Genomic DNA, 19,882 nt, shown 5'->3' with positions numbered 1-19,882 from the left:
AACATGCAGTCACGGACAGCAAAGTCCACGTGCGGGAAACAACTATTATCTAAACCTGTTCAGACTTCACATGTGGATATTTATTCCGTCTCTTCCAAGGTTTTTCTGGGTCCTGGTGTCGTTTCAGTTGTTCATTCGTCAAGAAATATAACATCCGCCTTGTTTACAATGCCTCAGTTCGCCGCCTGTTGTGCTGCCTTCAAATATGAAGAAAAAAAAAAGAGGAAATTGTGGATTTTGTACTTTTGTTATCATCTCAGATATATTATGCTGTCTCTCTCAACAGGTTTCAAGCCGCCGCTACTTGTGCCTGCTGCTTAAAAATGTACTCGTAGTGAGTCTGATGAAATGACCGCCTCTGTGGTCTAGTGGGCAGAGTTCTTGCCCACAGATCCAGAGGTCCGGGTTCGATTCCCAGCACTGCCAGATTTTCTGAAAAGTAGTAGGTCTCGAACGGCGCCCACACTGCTTCGTGAGGATAATTGAGTAGATATTTCAAGGAAATAGCGCCTTCGGTCTAGAAAAACGAGATTAACGGCCGTGGGGATTCGTTGCGCTGCTCTCGCGACACCCTCTATCCGCTAAAGTTTGCACTAACTTCGCCGACAAGCGGCGGTCGCTCGGTCGGTATAGTTCGCTTGCGGACTACAGGCTACGGAGACTCTTTTGAAATAAATAGCAAGTTATGAAATGTAGGCTTGATGCAACTACTCTAGCAAGTTCCCTATAGTATTGCTTTACGTATAGCATTGCAGTTTGCAAAGGCACTTTGAGTTGGCTCGAGAAGGTTGAGCGGTGAAGACCTCCTATATCAGAGTCAGTTGAATAGTTCTCGAGTTGTCAGCTTCCACAACATAAATATCCATTTTATTTCATTATCTCGAAAAGGTAAAAGTGTACAGGTATAAATTTGTGTTTTTTTTCTCAGCAGCTTCAATTCGAAATACCTTTCATTGCGCTACATATTTAGGGACTTGCGCTTGCGCACAGAAACGCATGTAGGTATTCATGAAAACTGTCCGTTATTTTTGTGGGATTTTACTCCAAGTTTAAATGTGTCAACAAATTTTAACCAGATTTTCAAGTATTGTGTTTTAAGAAAATCCATCCGACTGCTTTTTGAATTGTAGCAAACAGTTATAGGCAAAATAGGAGACGTATCTTTTTTGCAAACTTTGTTTGCCAACGTGCCCAAGATTGGCGTGTTAAGAATTATTTCCAAAATTTTGGCCGCTGTGTAACAGTCAACAAGCCGGGCGTTCATCCGTCAGTCATTCAATCAATTACTCAGCCAATCATTCAATCAGGAAACCAGCCAAGCAGCCGCCCGTCAAACAACCAGTAAGCCAGTCAATCATCAGTTTTCAGACAGTCATTACAGTCCAGCCGCTATTTGATGACCCCTCGGTCCGCCTACCTATGACGTAACAACTCCAAAATCAGAGGCAAGAAAGTAACACCGTTTTATGATCTTCGTTTCAACTACAAACACGGAAGACAACATAATTAAAACCAGAATCGTTGTGTTAGTAGAAAACTATTCGGAGATTAAACATACAGCTGGCCTGGCCAATATATGACTGTCGGCCAATGCTTTTTCGAGGTGGATAGAGCTGAGGGCTGATATGACGCATCATTAAACCACGGCTGGACCGTAGCAGGTCAGCTATCCACCGCGTGTTTCGGATATAACACATCGCTAATAATTCTTATGGTCTACCTTTTTATTATTATATTGTGACATGTAGACCCATTTCTAGGCAACACCTGAAATAAACGCACGCAACAATAGAAAAGGTATTGCAAGAAGTATTTTCTATGTGGTCCGCGCCATACCCATTGCTATGCAACGGGTCGCTACAAATATTCCCGCGGCAACGGATATGCAGGCAACGATAATTTCCGTTACTATGCAGCGCACTTTAAATACAACAATAAAGGAAGAAGTGTTTTCTATGGATCCGCTTCGAGACCATATAAGTAGTCCAGTCGTGTCAGACGTAGAATGAGAATAGAGCCAATCCTCGGCAGCCAAGGAAGAAGGGTTCGACTGAAGATTGCTTCTGAGTTGTTGTAATTTACTGTAATTAAGAGAGATTGTACAAGAAGGTGTTAATAAACCCAATCATCCAATCCAGAACCTGTTATTATTGGTCACGGAGCCATAAACACGTGATAATATTTTCTGAACTTCTTCCAACAGATGCCCCTAATTACGACAGTTATGTGAGGGTATCAGTGATTGATGAGAACTGTAAATGAAACAAAGAAATTCAGATCCCACGATAAAAGAGCTATCGAATATTTTGCGATATATCTAATCGGAGGATAAAAATTATAAAAATCGTTAGACAGCAAACACAGTGATAAGAATATCTGATTGGCTTATTGATGCAGTGCCATTCCGTTCCATGTCATGGTACTGCTATCTGTGCCTCCCTGTGTGACCTGTGACATGCCGGACCCCTGCCCACGTGACATGGTTTAAGTGAGAATTCACGCCTGAGACAACAGCTTACACATATAACGTGCATTTGGAAAGCAAAAAATGATTTATCAAAACAAACCATATCGTTGGAGGGTTCTATGAACTGGGATATAACGCCCTGTATTCCGTTGAAAGTTAGTCGACGTTTCGGAGGAACATGTTCGCCTATATCTTCAGGGTCAAAGAATAAGCCGAGCAAAGGAACCAGCAGGCAAGCAGAGTTTGCCACTGCCTTTAAGGAGGCGATATTTTCCTCCGAAACGTCTGTTGACTTTCAACTTACTACACGGGGTTATGCCGCAGAAGATAGAATTCTTTATAACCACCGCTGTGAAGAACTTCAAAACAATATAATGGCCCATAAGAAACAAATTTCACCATAATCAGAATGATGTCATGAAATTTGGAGTGTTAGGATAGTAAGGTCTGTTTCTATGGCTCCAGAGATGGTATTAATCCGTCCATCGCTACTTTGGTCATTGTATATGTCGTCGTGACTTCAGTTTCAAAAAGGAATGCTAATTTTGGAAGGCATTCTTTCTCTCTCTCTTTTCTCATTCTAATATTAGTCCAAAATTTCTAAAAGAAATGCTAATAAGACTTTTATTCAAGGTTGACGAAATTTAGGCACAGAAATTAAATCATACCGGGGGAAAACCTCAACTGTAACCAGTAAAACCGGTTGTTGTTTTTTTCTCTTTTTTTGGGGGGGGGTAAATCCTGAAACAGATATGTCAATTACGATATGGAAACTTAAGATATGACTCTAGTTTTACGCCGGAAATTATGTCCTCAAGGTTGATTTGAGTTATGGCTCATGGTGACGCCACCAAACACTGCGCACTTGCGTGATCCCGACGTGTTACACAAAATGAAGTCTCATAATTAACTCTATGATAATATAAACTGAAATTTCAATGTCTTGTGGGAGGTCCGTCCACCTCTTAACCCCATAACCCAGTGGTATCAAACTATGGGGCGCGACCCCCGGGGGGGCGAAGGGCTTGAAAGGGGGGCGCAGCATACTTTCCTACAGATAAAAATTAAAACTGCCCTAAATCAATTAGAAAAGTAACAAAAAATAAAAATACATATAGAAAAACTTTTGATGAGTACAGGCTTTAATGATCATGAATTAAAAAAAAATTATAATTAATCTCTTTACCGGCAATTATAAAACGCGTATGCCAGAGACAGCGTTGATAGTTCGGCAACAGCCGCATCCTCTGAAATCTTCTGAAGTCTAGACTTTTTAAGAAGCTGCGTGAGGAAATGGGTGCCGAACACACTGCTCTGTTGTTTTTTAGTGATGCTCGATGGCTTTCAAGAGACAAGGTATTAAAGAGAATGTTTAAGCCGAGGCATGAGGTGTTCTGTTTTTTAAATTAGGAAAATCACTCACTGGCAGACAGTTTCAGCAACAAGGATTTTTTTCATTGAAAATGGCTTACCTCACAGATATATTTGAGAAACTAAATATCATCAACACATTCAAGGGAATGAGGCAACTGTACTTTCTCGGAATGACAAAGTGAAGGCATTCATGAGAAAATTAGAGCTCTGGAGAAACAGTATGGAAAGTGACACGCTAGACATGTTCCCTACTCTGGTGTCAATGGTACAAGACACTGATAATCCAGTGCTTCCAATGGACATAAAAAGCTGCCTACTTGATCATCTCATAATGTTGGAAGTTCATTTCGAAAAATACTTTTCCAATGGTTTTGACAAATTTAATTGGATTAAAAATCCATTCAAAAATGCTCCTGGGCCATCATCTCTGAAGGTAAATGAGCAAGAACAACTCATCGATCTCACAAGTGATACTTCATTAAAAAGTAAATTTAAGGAAATGTCTTTGCTGGAGTTCTGATACATATTGGCACGAATTCCAAACTTTGAGCCAAAAAGCACTGAAAATCCTGATTCCTTTCACAACAACTTACTTATGCGAGACAGGCTTTTCTGCTTTGGCAGCTATAAAGTCAAAGTATCGTTCAAGGCTAAATATTGCTAAAGAAGTTAGAGTGGCCATTTCTGATATTACTCCACGTTTTGATAAACTTTGTTCTCTGAAGCAGGCCCATCCATCACACCGAACTTTGACATTTAAATGTTTGATTTTTTTTTTTGCAGAAAAAAATTAAATACTTGTTAGTTAAATATCCTTTCATTTCAGTACATATTTTGGTTAATTGCAAGTGTTAAAACTAATTTTTATTGTAGGCCTAGTATTGTGATACTTTAATTTTAAGTAACAAAACTGCTAAATAGTGTGTAGAAAAACAAAATAAACTGAATGAAACGTCAAACATACCATGACTTCTATTTTGATAAAAAAAAACAGGCTGGGGGCCTGAGAGTATTTTATCTTCTCAGGGGGCTCAGAGGTAAAAAGTTTGAGAACCACTGCCATAACCCATTCCATTGGGTGTAATTAAACATCGCGCTTTTTATTTCTTTCTTTCTTAATCTGCTCCTCTTGCGCCTGTGCGGTGTCGAGGTAATTAAAAAGTAAAGGTAAAGCTAGCCCTACAACAGGCCGTGGAGGTCCATAGGGGTGTGAGACGTCGAGGCTCTCACATCGGTTCACAGATGGCGGTGAGGTTGTCAGCCTTACGCGCCGGCCGGCCGCCCTATACCCCCAGGAAAATTTCTGGTACTCATTTCTGTTAGAAACTGAGTCGATCCCAGGGGCCACAGTGCGGCTAGAAGGATTAGGCCAATTGATAAATCCACTGACCACATCGGGAATCGAAACCACGACCTTCCGATTTGTATCATAATGCCTCAACCAACTATAGTACCGCATACCACATATATACCACTGTGAATTAGTTCTTCGAAGCATAAAATTCATCTAAGTAAAATCAACAATTCAGTTTCTGCCTCACAGAAAATACATTTGACCTTTAAACATGAGCAGGTTAATAACCTTTGCGGAAATAAAACTAGCAGTTCCTCTGAGAATCATATTTAGTACGTTAATACACAACTCGGTGTATTGGAAAAAGACAGAGTTGTCGAATGTTAAGTCACGTGGTACGTATATTTACCATTCTGCTATAAAGAGTTAAATTATTACGTTAGGAAAGCCCTCTATGGTAATATTGAGCGCACTCTGTCACTGTGTTAGCACGCAAGAAGAGCGGTGTTGTTAGCACAAACTACGATAAGCACGGACCCACGTATCTGCTACAGAAAGCCCACAAGTTCAACTTAATTTCATATTCTGTAATAACATGATAAGCTTATGGTGATGTGGTGTTTACAGGCGTCTGAACTGTAGTTAGGCCGCGTGCGTGTATAGGTCGCAGCACAATTTTCAGACAGAAATTATAGAAAAAATAATTTTCTTGGAATATTATTTCAGGAGTAGAACACCCTGTATTACTAATTATGAATATAATTTTTTTTAAATGAAGTGTGATTTCGAATATTTCGAATATAAGCCGCACCCCAGTTTTCCTCTTGAATTTTTGGCAAAAAATGTGCGGCCTATACATGCGTAAATACGGTAATTCAAGCGACATTATCGGTGTGAATGATGAACTAGACGAGATATGGAAGAAAGTCATGGGCGCCATCACGGTTTTCTCCAACGGAATGAAGGGAGCAGCCAAAATTAAATTTTAAACCGTTTAACTATGTAAGTTTTGAGGTTTTCACTGCGGTGGCTATGAATAATGCCGTTTTCTGAGATGTGGCGCAGTGTAGATATTGTGTAAACCGACATTTCGGAGGAACGTATCATCTCCATCTTCAGGGTATAAAAATCCGCCCGCGAGGAACCAGTGTGAGCAGGTGTAGCCGCCTGCTTATGATGGTTCCTCGCGCGCGGATTTATAGAATTTTGTGAAAATCAGTTCAGGTTCCGATAGGTCCATAAAATCACGGAAAAACATGACCTCCACATGAGGCGTTCCTTCTTATTTCCTAAAAAGGGTCCAATTATTGTGAAGAACAAAATAATATCAACGGGCCAACTCCACAACTTCTAATATTTGCGGAAGGAGCTAAAACACGCGAGAGAGAAGTATATAGTATTCGTACGTTGTAAATTGCATGTTACGGAGAAACACTGAAAAGTTACATTTTTACTCGCCTGTTACGCAAAAGATAACAAAATTGCCGAGTTAAGATTATTAGGCACAGTAAAAGTAAAAAGGTAAAGTTGTCCCTGTGCTGAACTAATTAAGCACTACCCCACGAAAGCATATGGGGGAGCGGATGTATAGACCCACATTTTCTTTACCTCGGTCAGCTTCACGTTCCGGCCGCTTTACCCGCGAGGAAAGAGCCCCCAGTACCCACTGGATAGGAGGCTGCGTGGACCACAGAGTCGTGGAGAAGAGAAAATTCTTAACCCTACCTGGACTCGAACTCTGACCCCTCGGTCGCCCAGCCCGTAGCCAGTCGCTATACCGACTGAGCTATCCCGGGTCTTTATGTTGGGTACAGGTTACTTCAAAATATGTTCACAAAGATTTCACCTTCTATACCGGAAGTCCGAAAGGAAAGGATGTAATTTTTTTTATTGCTATTGGGGTGGGACTGAGTCCCTTGTACTGCAGCCACTTCTGGCCTATTGTACCAGCCCCAGATGATAGGTGAGGGTGATTGTGGAGCAATTGGTGGAATGAAGATTGGCAGGAGAAACCGAAGTACTAGGAGAAAACCTGCCCCAGGGCCACTTTGTCCACCACAAATCCCACTTGACCAGACCCGGGATCGAACCCGGGCCGCCGAGGTGGGAAGCCAGCGACTAACCGCTTCAGCTATGACGCGGCCCAATTATGTATAATGTTTACTATTAACGAACTGCCGAGTTATTAACTACATTACGTTTAATATGCATTCATGGGAAACTCATTTTCTTGAAACTGAGATAAAATACATAAAGCTCAGAACTGCTTATATTAATGCCTCTCGAATTTCCGATTAAAATTGTTAAGTGTCAGTATATAGAAACCTGTAAATGGACCCCCTAACCCCTTCAAGAATCCCAGTGCTTCCTGTTGAGGAAAATATTTTAATTATGTAGGCTACTCGACGCCGTGAACATTACCGTAATTACGCATGTATAGGCCGCATATTTTTTGCCAAAAATTCAAGAGGAAAACTGGGGTGCGGCTTATATTCGAAATATTCGAAATCACACTTCATTTAAAAAAATATATATTCATAATTAGTAATACAGAATGTTCTACTCCTGAAATAATATTCCAAGAAAATTATTTTTTCTATAATTTCTGTCTGAAAATTCTGCTGCGACCTATACACACACGCGGCCTATACATGCGTAAATACGGTAAATTGAAAGCAACTTCCAAATTTATGCAAAATTAGATTCCATGGAGCACAGCACCGCCTTTCTGCCTTACCACATCTCGAAACGTTTCTGTAGAAATCTCGAAGTGGTACACAGAGGCTTACTACTGTACATACGCATCATACCAATCAGCACCACACCATAAACACTTATGGAGGAATGACTACACGAGCATAGCTCCGTCGTTCTTGAACCCAGCACTAGATGGACGTAAGTAATCAGCTTCACGTCTCAACCGCTTTACGCCCAGGGGTAAGGGCCCCCGATACCCCACGGATAGGAGCCGGTCTCGACGTTATCGAAGAAAGAAAAATCTCTTGCCCCTGCCGGGAATCAAACCCAGGCCGTCCAGTTCATGGTCCGTCACTACACCGACTGAGGTATCCCTGCTCCTCACCCACATATACAAATACGCAGACACAAGACTAACTTCATAAGCAGAATCCTTCACGAGTAGCTGATATCACCCTGCTGCTCAAGAAATGCCATTTTATGGGACCTGAGTGTTCATTATAGTGTCAACAAGAGTCTTCTGCTTGACCATGTCCTGAGGCACTTCATTCCTTCAAGATTCATTCTAATATTATAGTCGCACCTATGCACAAGTCTTCAAAGTTAAATATTAAATTCAGTTTTTCCCAATAAAATTTTTTTATATCTCACATACGTACTACATGACCTGTCCATATCATACTCATTGAGTTTATCGCACGAATGGTGAAGATTAGTTTCTCACTGCGTAGTTTCATTCAGTCTCCTGTTACTTCCTCCCTCTAAGATCTACATAGACCCCTTAGTACCTTATTCTGAAACACCCTTTCATTCTGTTCGCTTCACGCATTACACCAAATTTCACCCCTCCCCCACATACAAAAATAACAGGTTAAACCATAATTTTGTACATTTTACCTCGATGTTAGTTGTAATGATATAATTGTAGTTGTAATTTATATAATTGTAGTTATAATTGTATTTGCAATGTATTCATTGTGTGTAGTGTGTCCTTTATTGTTAGTGTAGTTTTGTTGAGTGTGGTGTTATTTTGTGTGTTGTGTCTTACTGTAGTACCGCTGCCACCGGGTAAAACCCATTAATAATCATTATAATAATAATAATAATAATAATAATAATAATAATAATAATAATGATGATAAACAGAATATGAGATGACAAAAAAACCGCATGTTCATGGGGGCAAGCATCCCACAGTTGTAATCCAATCTTAATTTGTTTTTAATGTAATTCTGATTCCTTAATGTCACTGCAAAATATTTAAATTCTGCCACATTTTTTAAGAATATATAAGATATTTTAAATTATTATTTCATTCTATGTTACAGATGAAATTAACTTTAAAATTACCATTAAAAGAAAGAGATGTCAACTTACATGGCCGGGGAGCAGGTTCATCCTCACCCATTGTAGGCCTGATTGCAGTTGTTCCGTAAAACTTTGCTGAATTCAGTTCATTCAGTTTCGACATGTTTCTTCAACAAGAGACGATATTTTGTTTAAGCCACACACAGAAGTGAGATTCTTTCATATGTAATATTAGAATAAGGACTAGTTAATATCTTTCTCATACGCGTTGAATTTGAAATGTTCTGATAAGACACGAATGATGTTCTCTATCGAAGATATATGAACATAACCGATTACAACTTCTCATTGATTGTAATGTTTCTAATGATGTTTTCATGCATATGATGAAGCGAGTTATATTGTATTGGATATGCTTTCCTCGCCTGAACTCCAGTGTTACTGACTTCAAAATGGACCCTACTTTATGAACTTGTTCTAATCACTCGGTTATCTACAGTCCATAGTTTGACCCCCCTCGGTCTGGTCGTACGAAGTGTCCTAATACAGGAAAGTGTTGGTAAACATGAAAAAAAAAACTACCAGCGGTAGGTGGAGACTTCCCCCACTCCTATGAAGCGTCCACTGCCTTGTACAACAACGGCGCTTGTCCACAATTCAGTCGTGTCAACATCATCTGTAAGAAGAAACATTAGGTCTTTAAATATCCTTGTGTTCTCTATTGTCACGTATACGGGGTTTTCGTGGCTAATAAGAAGGGTTTTGGATTTCATGATCGAATTTATTGGATCTTTATACTCGTATAACTGGCTACAATAGTTCACAAATCACTATCTGACACATTGTCATCTTCTTCCAACTGAACTTCGTTGTACTCCGTTGTACTCCTTCAGTTCTGATCTGAACTACGACTGACTGTACCCTCTTATAACCCCTCGGCACAGACTCCACGGAAAACACCGTCTTCTGTTATCAAGAATGCGTGTTTATTGGTCCGTTACGTAGCAATGGATGTCCTATTGTTGAGTGTATTCTTAGAGCCGTTGCTTAGCAATGGGCACATGAGTCACAGTATTATGACGCTGCGTAGTTTGGTAAATCGTCAATAATATTTCGGAAATATCTGCTGCCTCCAGCTTCAAAATAACAACACGTTTCTCCGAAATGCTGGAAACGATATACGAGACCACACGGCGTCACATCTCAGAAGACAATATTCACAATCAGCACCGTGAGAACTCAGATTTCGCACACGGAGAAACGCGAACTTTCTCTCCTTTATCTCTCCAAAAATTGACACTTTTATAAATAGTAATGAGATAGAAACCTAAAATCCTTACCCCGTAACCTGGTCAAAGCTATCGCGCACTTGAGAAGGCTGCGAGAGATGAGTATAGAACAATAGTGGAATAATGATTAACACAGGAAAACCGAAGAAAATAGGAGAAAACATGTACTTCAGTGCCACTTCGTCCATCACGGATCTCACATGAAACACGTGAGAATGAACCCGTGTCTCCGCGGTGAAAAGTCAACGTCTAGCCGCTGGAGGAATATACGGTACAAACGTTTCGTCTATTTGCAGTTTCTGAGAAAATCGGTTTGCCTTTCAAGCGAAGTACATGGTGCTAGACCCACGTGAATCAGGATGCTAACTTCACGGCAGTTCTTGCATCATGGCGTCAGTGAAGATGTGCAGCTCTTACAACCAATCAGTTGCACTTTCCAAAGAAAACGTATACACGCCTTTGGAAGACACAATATCAGAAGTTGCGTACACATTACGCAGGTAATACCAGTAGCTCTCCAGTATGTGAGCTGGGTGTACGGTTAAGTACCCTTTTTTTTATTCCTTGGCGCTACAGCCCCAGTGGGCCTAGGCCTACCTCCATGAACTTCTCCGTTCACTTCGGTTTTTCTAGATCTTACACATTCGGTAGGACTCCTTGGGCGGGTGATCAGCTCGTCGCAAGGCCTCTACCTGTACACAAACACAGAAAAACGCACACACACAAACTAAACATCCATGCCCAGAGTGGGATTCGAACCCACGATCCCGGTTTCCAAGTGAGCGAAGACAGTACATGCCTTAGACCGCTCGGCTACCGTGAGCGGCTAAGTACCCTTTACTCCACCCAAATAGTTTTAATATTACGGTCTGTGCGATAGCTCAGTCGGTACAGTGACTAGGCTAGAAGCTGGATGACCGAGGAACCGTGTTTCGATTCCCAGCAAAGGCAAGAGATTTTTCTCCTATCCACAGCATCAAGACCTGCTCTGGGACCTGCCCAGCCTCCACTCCAATGGGAAGCAGCAGCTCTTTACCTGGAGGTAAAGCGGCCGGGGCATGAAGCTAATCACTCACCTACATCTAATGCCGAAGTTAAAATCCATTGAGCTATAACTCCACTTTTCCATAAGTCGTCATGGCATATTGCTTAAGTACAGGGATAATTTTACATATTTCCTTCACTTGTAATGAACATAGTCAAGCCATAATTACCACTACTTATCGTAATCTCCCTGTATGATGATTACTTCTGTCTCCTGACAACTTATATCGAAATGCGAAAGAAATTTCCATATAAAACATCATCCTCAAGTGAATTTGTCACCTTCAAAGCTATCATAATACGGTATAATACACGTACGTACATCTGGAAGTAGCTATTAAACACAGAAAATAACATTTGTACTGTCACATTGCTTAATGACGACAACACGGACACGTTTATTCTGATTCAGAACATGATTATGACACCTGGCGGTAATATCAGGAAACTACAGGCCAATTACACAAATGCTGGCTCTATAATAAATGAAAACAAAGCTCTCTGTGACGTCGGAACAAACAACTCCTCCAGCCCGACTCATTTTCCCGAAAGCAGGAAACTTCAGACGGAAGTGGAATTTATCAGAGTCCGGCGCGATAATACACAGTGAGTAACACGTGACATGTCAAGGCTGGTCACCGCTGTCGCGTGGTCTTCAGCCTCCAGGACATGGCGGTCGTCGGTTTGAACCGCGTCCTATGTATGAAGGTATCTCCGCGTTGTTAGGTTCGTGTCTGTTGCTGCGGAAAAGTGTTTCCGTTGCCGTTGCCTAGAAACGGCTCTGGAAAATTTGCTTATCTCGCGGTCGTTGAATAACTAACGGGTCTACACGCTACAGTATCAAATAATTAACCACCATTAAGGCCTAAAATCAATAATTTTGTGTTATTCCAACCTGTGGGAATGTCTTAGCATGATCCCGCTTTGCGTCTGGAGCGCTTATCGAGACTGTGAATATTGGAGGAATGGGGGGTGACTTCTTGGAGTGAGAAATTCACAGAACACCTCGCAACCTGAATTCCAACATGAGAATATATGGAGCCTTCTACAAAACTGAAAATCTCATCGTTGTGTATGATTCTTATAAAAGGTTATCAACTCCGTCCAGTGTGACTGATAAATGTTCTTTTCTCCTTTTTAATCTTTCATCCTTGACATGTTTCGGTCCGAGAGACCATCTTCAGAAGGATATATCGATACAAGCGGAAACTACCATTACAATGTGACTGGTCAGTATCAATACATTACACCAACCACATTGTAATAGTAGTTTCCGCTTGTATCGATATATCCTTCTGAAGATGGTCTCTCGGACCGAAACATATCAAGGATGAAAGATTAAAAAGGAGAAAAGAACATTTATCAATTTCACTGGAAGGACTTGATAACCTTTTATAAAAATTATTAGTGTGACGAACCAGGATGAACCAAATGAAATTTATCGAAGCAGGCGTAGGATTCATTTTGTGGTCTTCTGGATTAGAGCGCCTTGTAGTCTGGTGTGTGGATATCAGAGTTTCTGAGGTATTTGCTGTCTCCATCTTCAGGTTAAATGGCACCAGACTATATGATATTATAACCGAAAAGACAGCGGCCTCCGTAGTCTAAGGGTAACGTTCCCACCTCGTGACTCAAGGTACGCGGGTTCAAACCCGGCGGAAAAATTCAGGGAACAAGTCCTCCGGGAGGGACTTTAAGCCGTGGGTCCCGTGTCGTAGCTTTACGGCACGTAAAAGAACCTCGTGTCCCAAGGGGACCACTGAGCCAAATTCAGGACATTTCCCGCCCAACAGTAGTCTCTAACACCTCTGGTAGATGGGGGAAGCATCGAGATACCGCTGAGCCAGTAGAGGCCGAACTCGCTGGCTGAGTCGAGACTGATGGCACTCACCAGTAGCGGTAGGGAATAGAGACTGGTAGAATATCATAGGGGGACGCACAATGGACTAACAGTTGGTCTAAGTGCATGGGGAAACCCACCCTCTCCAATACAATAACCCAAAAGACTATATTATAAGTATGAAGCCTTAAGTCCCTATAAGTCCCCTATTCATTCATTCATCAGTAATCTGTCAGACGACAGGTCCACAATCTCTTCCAAAACAGTTCCTTAGCATATTCCAAGTCCCCTATACATTAAAAATTATAATTACTTCTACCTTAAAAATTATATTTAAATACAGGGATATTACGGGTAGCCTATAATCCTTCAGCTCTCAGAAATCCTGAGAGAACTGAACTTCAGAAAACGACACTTTCCAGAAGACTAAAGGTACGAATGTTGCGCACAAATATTATGCCTATATTCTAGTTTATTATTTTTTCCCATCATACAGTGCGCTCTTCTGTAAGAAATGAAGACTAACGGTATGAATGTAGACAGAAACTTGGTGTTGCGTGCACCTAATATACGCATGCGCGGTTTGAAATTACCACCTCTCTGTGCAGCAGTGTCTTTGAGAAATCGGTGGTTGCTCAGTTACTCAAGAAATACCGTTCCTACTGTAGCAACTGAAAGTTCAGCCACTGAACAGTGTCCTGAGCCATATGAATCCAATCCATATCCTTAAAATCCGCTTGAATATTATCCTCACATCTAAATACAGGTGTCCCAAGGTTTCATATCTGAATTATTGTACATATTTATCATTTTTCCCATGCGTTTTATATGCCCAATCCATTTCATCCTTCTGTATGAATTAAAAGAGACTCATTCTGATTTAAAAATTAAATTTTAGGCTTAGGGAAGAGAAGAATTGTGTAGGGATCTACTGCAGATGTGATTAAACTATGGTTCTCGAGTCGTACGCAGCTATTTTGAACCGTTAATGAAGCTGGAGGAAAAAAATAAGTCGAACTCTCTTTTACAAATGGATTAGATATATATAACAAAAATCAGCTGCCCCGAAAGTCTGCAGCTGAACACCTAAGCTATCCGATCCACGCCTGTTTGTGGCCCCCGATGTTCAGTAAGCTTGGCCACCCTCAGCCTAACAAATATAACTAGGCATACGCTCTACTAAAGGCCGTAATGCAGCAAAAATAAACTGAAGGCTGCATTACGGCGGTTAGCCGCTTTGTCTTGGAGATATCTAGCTCAATACGCCTGCTACCATGACCAAGGTTGTCGAAATTTTCCTTCGTTATTGGAGTAATACCGACAGCATATCTTAAACACACAATAGTATAGATAATATTTAAAATTTTAATTTCAACTCCTATCTTATTGAAAATTGTCTAGAAACGTAAAAATGAGAATATACAAAACTATAATTTTGCCCAGCTGATCACAGTGGCCGCAAGTTCTCAGATGTGAACCATTTTCGCCCGCTGGACTACCGGGATCGTGGGTTGAAATCCCACTCGAGGCATGGATGTCTGTGTGCGTTTATTCAGTGTTTGTGTTGTTCTGTGTGTAGGTAGCGGCCTTCCAAGGAGTCCTATCAACTGTGTATAAGATTAAGAAAGTGAAAAGGCGGCCAAAGTCCAAAGGAGTATACTGCCCTACAGAGAGAGAGATAGAGAAAGAAAGAAAATAAATAATTTTGCTATGGTTCTGTATGGGTGTGAAACTTGGTCTCTGACATAAAGGGAGGAACACGGACTGAGGGTATCTGAGAACAGGGTGTTGGGGAGAATATTTGGACCGAAGAGAGATGAAGTGACAGGAGGTTGGAGAAAATTGCGTAATGAGGAGCTTCATAACTTGTACTCTTCGCCAAGTATAATTAGAATGATCAAGTCAAGGATGATGGGATAGGCAATGCATGTAGCACGAATGGGGGAAAAGAGGAATGCATATAGAATATTTGTGAGAAAGCCAGAAGAAAAGAGACCACTAGGAATACCAAGATGTAGGTGGAGGGACAATATTAAAATGGATCTTAGAGAGATAGGATGCGATAGTATGGATTGGATTGATCTGACTCAGGATAGGCACCAGTGGAGGACTCTTGTGAACACAGAAATGAACCTTCGGGTTCCATAAGACGTTGGTAAATTCTTGAGTAACTGCAAAACTGGCAGCTTCTCAAGAAGGGCTAAGCTGCATGGAGTTAGGTATCTTATCGAATATATGTTTCGTCTCCGGCAATAATATTCATCCAATCCTTCGACGTTATGTAATCTATGGGGAAGATAAAGCGTGAATGCCAATGCCAATGCTGCTGAACCAGCCAGCCATAACAAATATTTGTAATTTCAATCAACCATCACTTCGTCTGAAGAAAGTTTATGCGTTAGGTCATATAAGCATGCTCACGAAACAGTAACTAACACGATTTTAATGATGTTATACAGAGATGGATGTAATGCAGTTGTATCAGAACATCACAGCACCCTATCCTTTATCATATTGTGACGTATCGATCCACCGCTAGGCAACGGCTCGATAAACACGTTTCCGGTAGGAGACAACCACGGGAAAGTAATAGTTGAAGAAGAATTATAAGTCAGCCTGTGAAGACTTAGTGCTTGATTAGAAGATTTAATATCACAATGAGTGTCTTAATTCCGTTACCAGGACACGACTAGCGATGACTGAGAACCCTAATGCGTGTGTAACGGTGAACTGCAAATTGTGTAAATCAGCAATAGCGCACTACTGCTTGTAAATACTAGTTGACTGTATAAGGTGTTAATAAATCCAATCATCCAATCCAAACCCCGTCAATAGTCACTAATACACGTGACAATATATTTATTATTTGTTGTTATGCCTTTAGTATATTTGAGAACGAACTACGGTAAGCTGATCGAATAATTAAGAGGAACTGTTATCGTTCAAAGTCATATAAAGATGTTACAGTCGGTCGGGTGATATGCTGCTGGCCCTCACCAGCAAAGGTAATTTTGGTTTCGGGTTCTGTCAGGATCCACGACCATATTTTTGTTCTTTGCAAGACTTTGACGTGTTTTGTAATTGGGTCTCCTCTTCGACGAAATTCTGCTGCGTGTTTTTACATCCAGAAGAAAAAGTACACGTTAACGTGGCAGATCTATCTACTAGTGTTTATGAAAGCGGTCTTGAATGACTGACTAACTTTCAGGATATTTAGGGATGGCGTTTTGACTAGGCCTGGCTGTGGTATAAAGCGTCGAAATTTTCGCTTAATTAGCACTTCTTTAACTCATTAGCAAGTCACAGGCAGAAGGTAGAAAAAACATTAATCAATGTAGGATATTCAAAATTTTTGTAAGGTAAAGGCACGCTTTGCATGCGATAGCGTAGTTGGTTGAGACACTATGCTACAAGCCGGAAGGTCGCGGGTTCAAGTCCCGATAAGGTAATTGGATTTTTTTCAATTTACCTAATCCTTTCAGCCGCACGAAGGCCCTGGGTTCTTCTCAGCCTCTAACAGAAATGAGTACCAGGAATATTCTTGGAATGTTCTTGAGAGTAAAGGGCGGCTGACGCGTAAGGCTGACAACCTCACCGCCATCTATGAGCCGATTGTTTAGAAAATGTGAGAACCTCAACATCTCACAACCCTATGGGCTTCCACGGCCTGTTACAGGGATACCTTTACTTACTTTTAAATGCACGTTTTGAACAGATGCAACTTTAATTGTCGTCATTTAATTCTACTTCAAATAAAAAAAAACATATATTACAAAACAACAAATTAATTTCCATATAATTCAATTCCTTCCTCACATGTAAACCCAAAGGCTCATCATCGCTGAAACAGTAAAGTTACTGGCCCAATCCCCGACTAATTTCAATACGATTAACAGGATATCAATGAAAATAATTTTCAATATCGCTTTTACATGTGTGCCCTGTTCTTCCAAGCCTTACACATCAAAATTTTGCACAAGTTTCTTCTTCTCGCGACTGAGGTAATGATCCTTGTGAAGTTTTCGAAAGTAAGAAAAGTTAAACAGAAGAAATTCTTGTGAAGTAACATTAAACGCTATACAAAGGGAAAGAGAAACTTCACCAAACTTACGTCATAATGTATTACTTTACTATTATTATTTCCAAACGTGAACACCTCGACTCCAGTAAAAACAATGACCTACTCTGAAACTGAGACGTGTTTCTAAAAGCCGAAAGCCACGTTAATCCGTCCTTATCACCGTAAGAGGTCAATGCTGAGTTTAGAAAACGAGGTCAAATAAAACTCTTTTTCTCTTCCGTGTAACCCAAAGAAATAATTAGTACATCGAGCAGTTTGATTTCTAGATTTGTAACAAAAACCGTCGTTGCATAAAGTAGCCTTCATCAATAGTAGAGTGAATTTACCGACTACACAACACGTTTTTATTATCACATTATCACTACATGTTTCGACCTTAAGTGCTCTTCTTCAGGTGTATGAACACGGCTGTATAATTACACGCGGTCACGTTCACTTTTCACTCATTCGACCCTGTATCTTATCCAGACTTACGCTCACTGATATATCGAGTTCTATTTATAAAACACAGGTAAAAATTATTATTCTAATTTAATTGTTAAAAGTTAAAAGTTCGTGAATCGAGGTTCAATTCATGTCACTGGTTACACTTTCACTTGTTTTTTCGATTCACGATCTTTTAACTTTTAACAATTAAATTAGAATAATAATTTTAACCTGTGTTTTATAAAAAGAACTCAATATATTAGCGTAAATCTGGATAAGATACAGGGTCGAATGAGTGAAAAGTGAATGTGACCGCATGTAATTACACAGCCATGTTCATACACCTGAAGATGACCTCTTAAGGTCGAAACATGTAGTGATAATGTGATAATAAAAAACGTGTTGTGTAGTCGGTAAATTCACTCTACTATCGATTAAACACACAACAGGATGCAAGAAACGATTAAAATTAGACTTCATCAAGTTATACTCTCAGATATTATAGGTAACACCTCTGAATTTTAATATATTTTCCTCAGGCTTCCTATACAGCTTTCCTACGCTTAACTAAGCATCATTCCATGAATACTTATGTTATGTAATGAGCAGAAGATTTCTTCATCACAACAACCTATATTCATTCAATGCAACTAGTAAATTCAACATACTGGATCTAAAAATTTCACATTCTAGGTTATCTACGCCATTTGTCTCTGTTGTATGCTTCACACGATATCACTCTCATTCCAGGGCAAGGGCAACGTGATTTAGATGACAGTAGCATACAGTCAGTTCCATCAGCCACACAATTAGGAGAATACTGTGCTTTCTGAAATAGATCACAACCACGTTCTCAACCACTCTTTTTAACTGATCATTCATGCCATTTTTGTATCAAATAATTCTTCCTTTTATACAGCGCAGTTACAGAATTTGAACTAAACTACAGTTTCAGAATAAAAAAAGCCTGAAGAAACTTGACAATTTAAGGATGTAAGAAGAGTAGAAAAAGGCATTCCAATTTGGAATGATCATGTGTAAAAAATGTATTATTTGCACATAAAATGATCAAGTCAAAGAAGATAAAATAGGCAGGGCATGTAGCATGCATGGGAGAGAATAGGAATACATACAGGGTTCTGGTGGGAAAGCCAGAAGGAAGAGACCATTAGAAGACAAAGTAGTAGGTGGGATGATAATATTAAAATGGATTTTAGCGAAACAGGATGGGTGGTATAGCCTGGATTAATCTGCTCTTGTGAAATTGTTGTTAAACCATCAAGTATGATAAAATGTTGCAAAGTTCCTGTGTAACTGAACTACTGTTGCCTTCTCCAGGACTCAACTCCATGGAGTTAATTATGTTGTATTATTTTTCAACAAAATGTTATAAAGATTTATACATTATGTAAATAGTTTTTTATATTGAACAGTTCATGAGGAATTTAATGTAGTTCAATTTTAATTTTATGTACCACTATGGGTTAGAGTTCAAAAATATGAGACAAAATTGAATGTTACATTTAATACTGACCTACCAGTCCCAAATTTATCAAAAGAAAAATGGAGAAAATTACACAGTGAAATGAAGGATCTAAAGAAGTAATGATCATCATCAACAGAGATGTCTGACAAATTTATCTTACCTGTCAATTTGTGGTCCCCTATTTGGAAACATGAATACTTACAAGAGTCAAAATGTAAGCTAGGAAATCTTTAAATTTTGATATTGAGTGTAGTGTCTTATCTGTGAAACTTTCCCCTTACCATAAATCACTCCCCTTAGCAGGCTGCTAGTACTGAGTACACTACAGCACATTGTGTGATGGACTGCTTACAATGCAACTTGCTTTAGCAACTATCAAGTCTGCAACCAAAGCAGACGCTCAGTATAGTACTCCCATTTCTTTTGGAACCCCTCATTCACTTGCTGTTCTCTACACCAAATCTCTCTGACTAATGTGGCCCCCCAGCTGGCTTTTGATAGTCTCAGACAATATCCTTCCATTCCCCAAAATATGTGTTTTTGTGTTCCTCCTCTTTAATAAAATGTTGTAAATCT

At 40.0% G+C, this 19,882-nt stretch overlaps 1 protein-coding gene across 1 annotated transcript in view; it reads right to left on the bottom strand.

Moving 5' to 3' along the window:
• LOC111870115 (putative inorganic phosphate cotransporter) overlaps positions 1–11,982 on the bottom strand; it is a 30,328-nt gene extending 18,346 nt beyond the window's left edge. Inside the window, exons 1-2 of the mRNA XM_023862138.2 lie at positions 11,796–11,982; positions 9,210–9,816 (exon numbers count right to left, since the gene is read on the bottom strand). Coding sequence (XP_023717906.1) covers positions 9,210–9,303 — 94 coding nt within the window. The 5' untranslated portion in view covers positions 9,304–9,816; positions 11,796–11,982. The remainder of the gene's footprint in view (positions 1–9,209; positions 9,817–11,795) is intronic.
• Between the last annotated feature and the right edge of the window lie 7,900 nt (positions 11,983–19,882).

This window comes from Cryptotermes secundus, unplaced genomic scaffold, assembly GCF_002891405.2.
Source record: "Cryptotermes secundus unplaced genomic scaffold, Csec_1.0 scaffold594, whole genome shotgun sequence".
Taxonomy (NCBI): domain Eukaryota; kingdom Metazoa; phylum Arthropoda; class Insecta; order Blattodea; family Kalotermitidae; genus Cryptotermes; species Cryptotermes secundus.
Note: the sequence above shows the minus strand (reverse complement) of the source record. Positions and strands in the feature narration are given on the sequence as shown.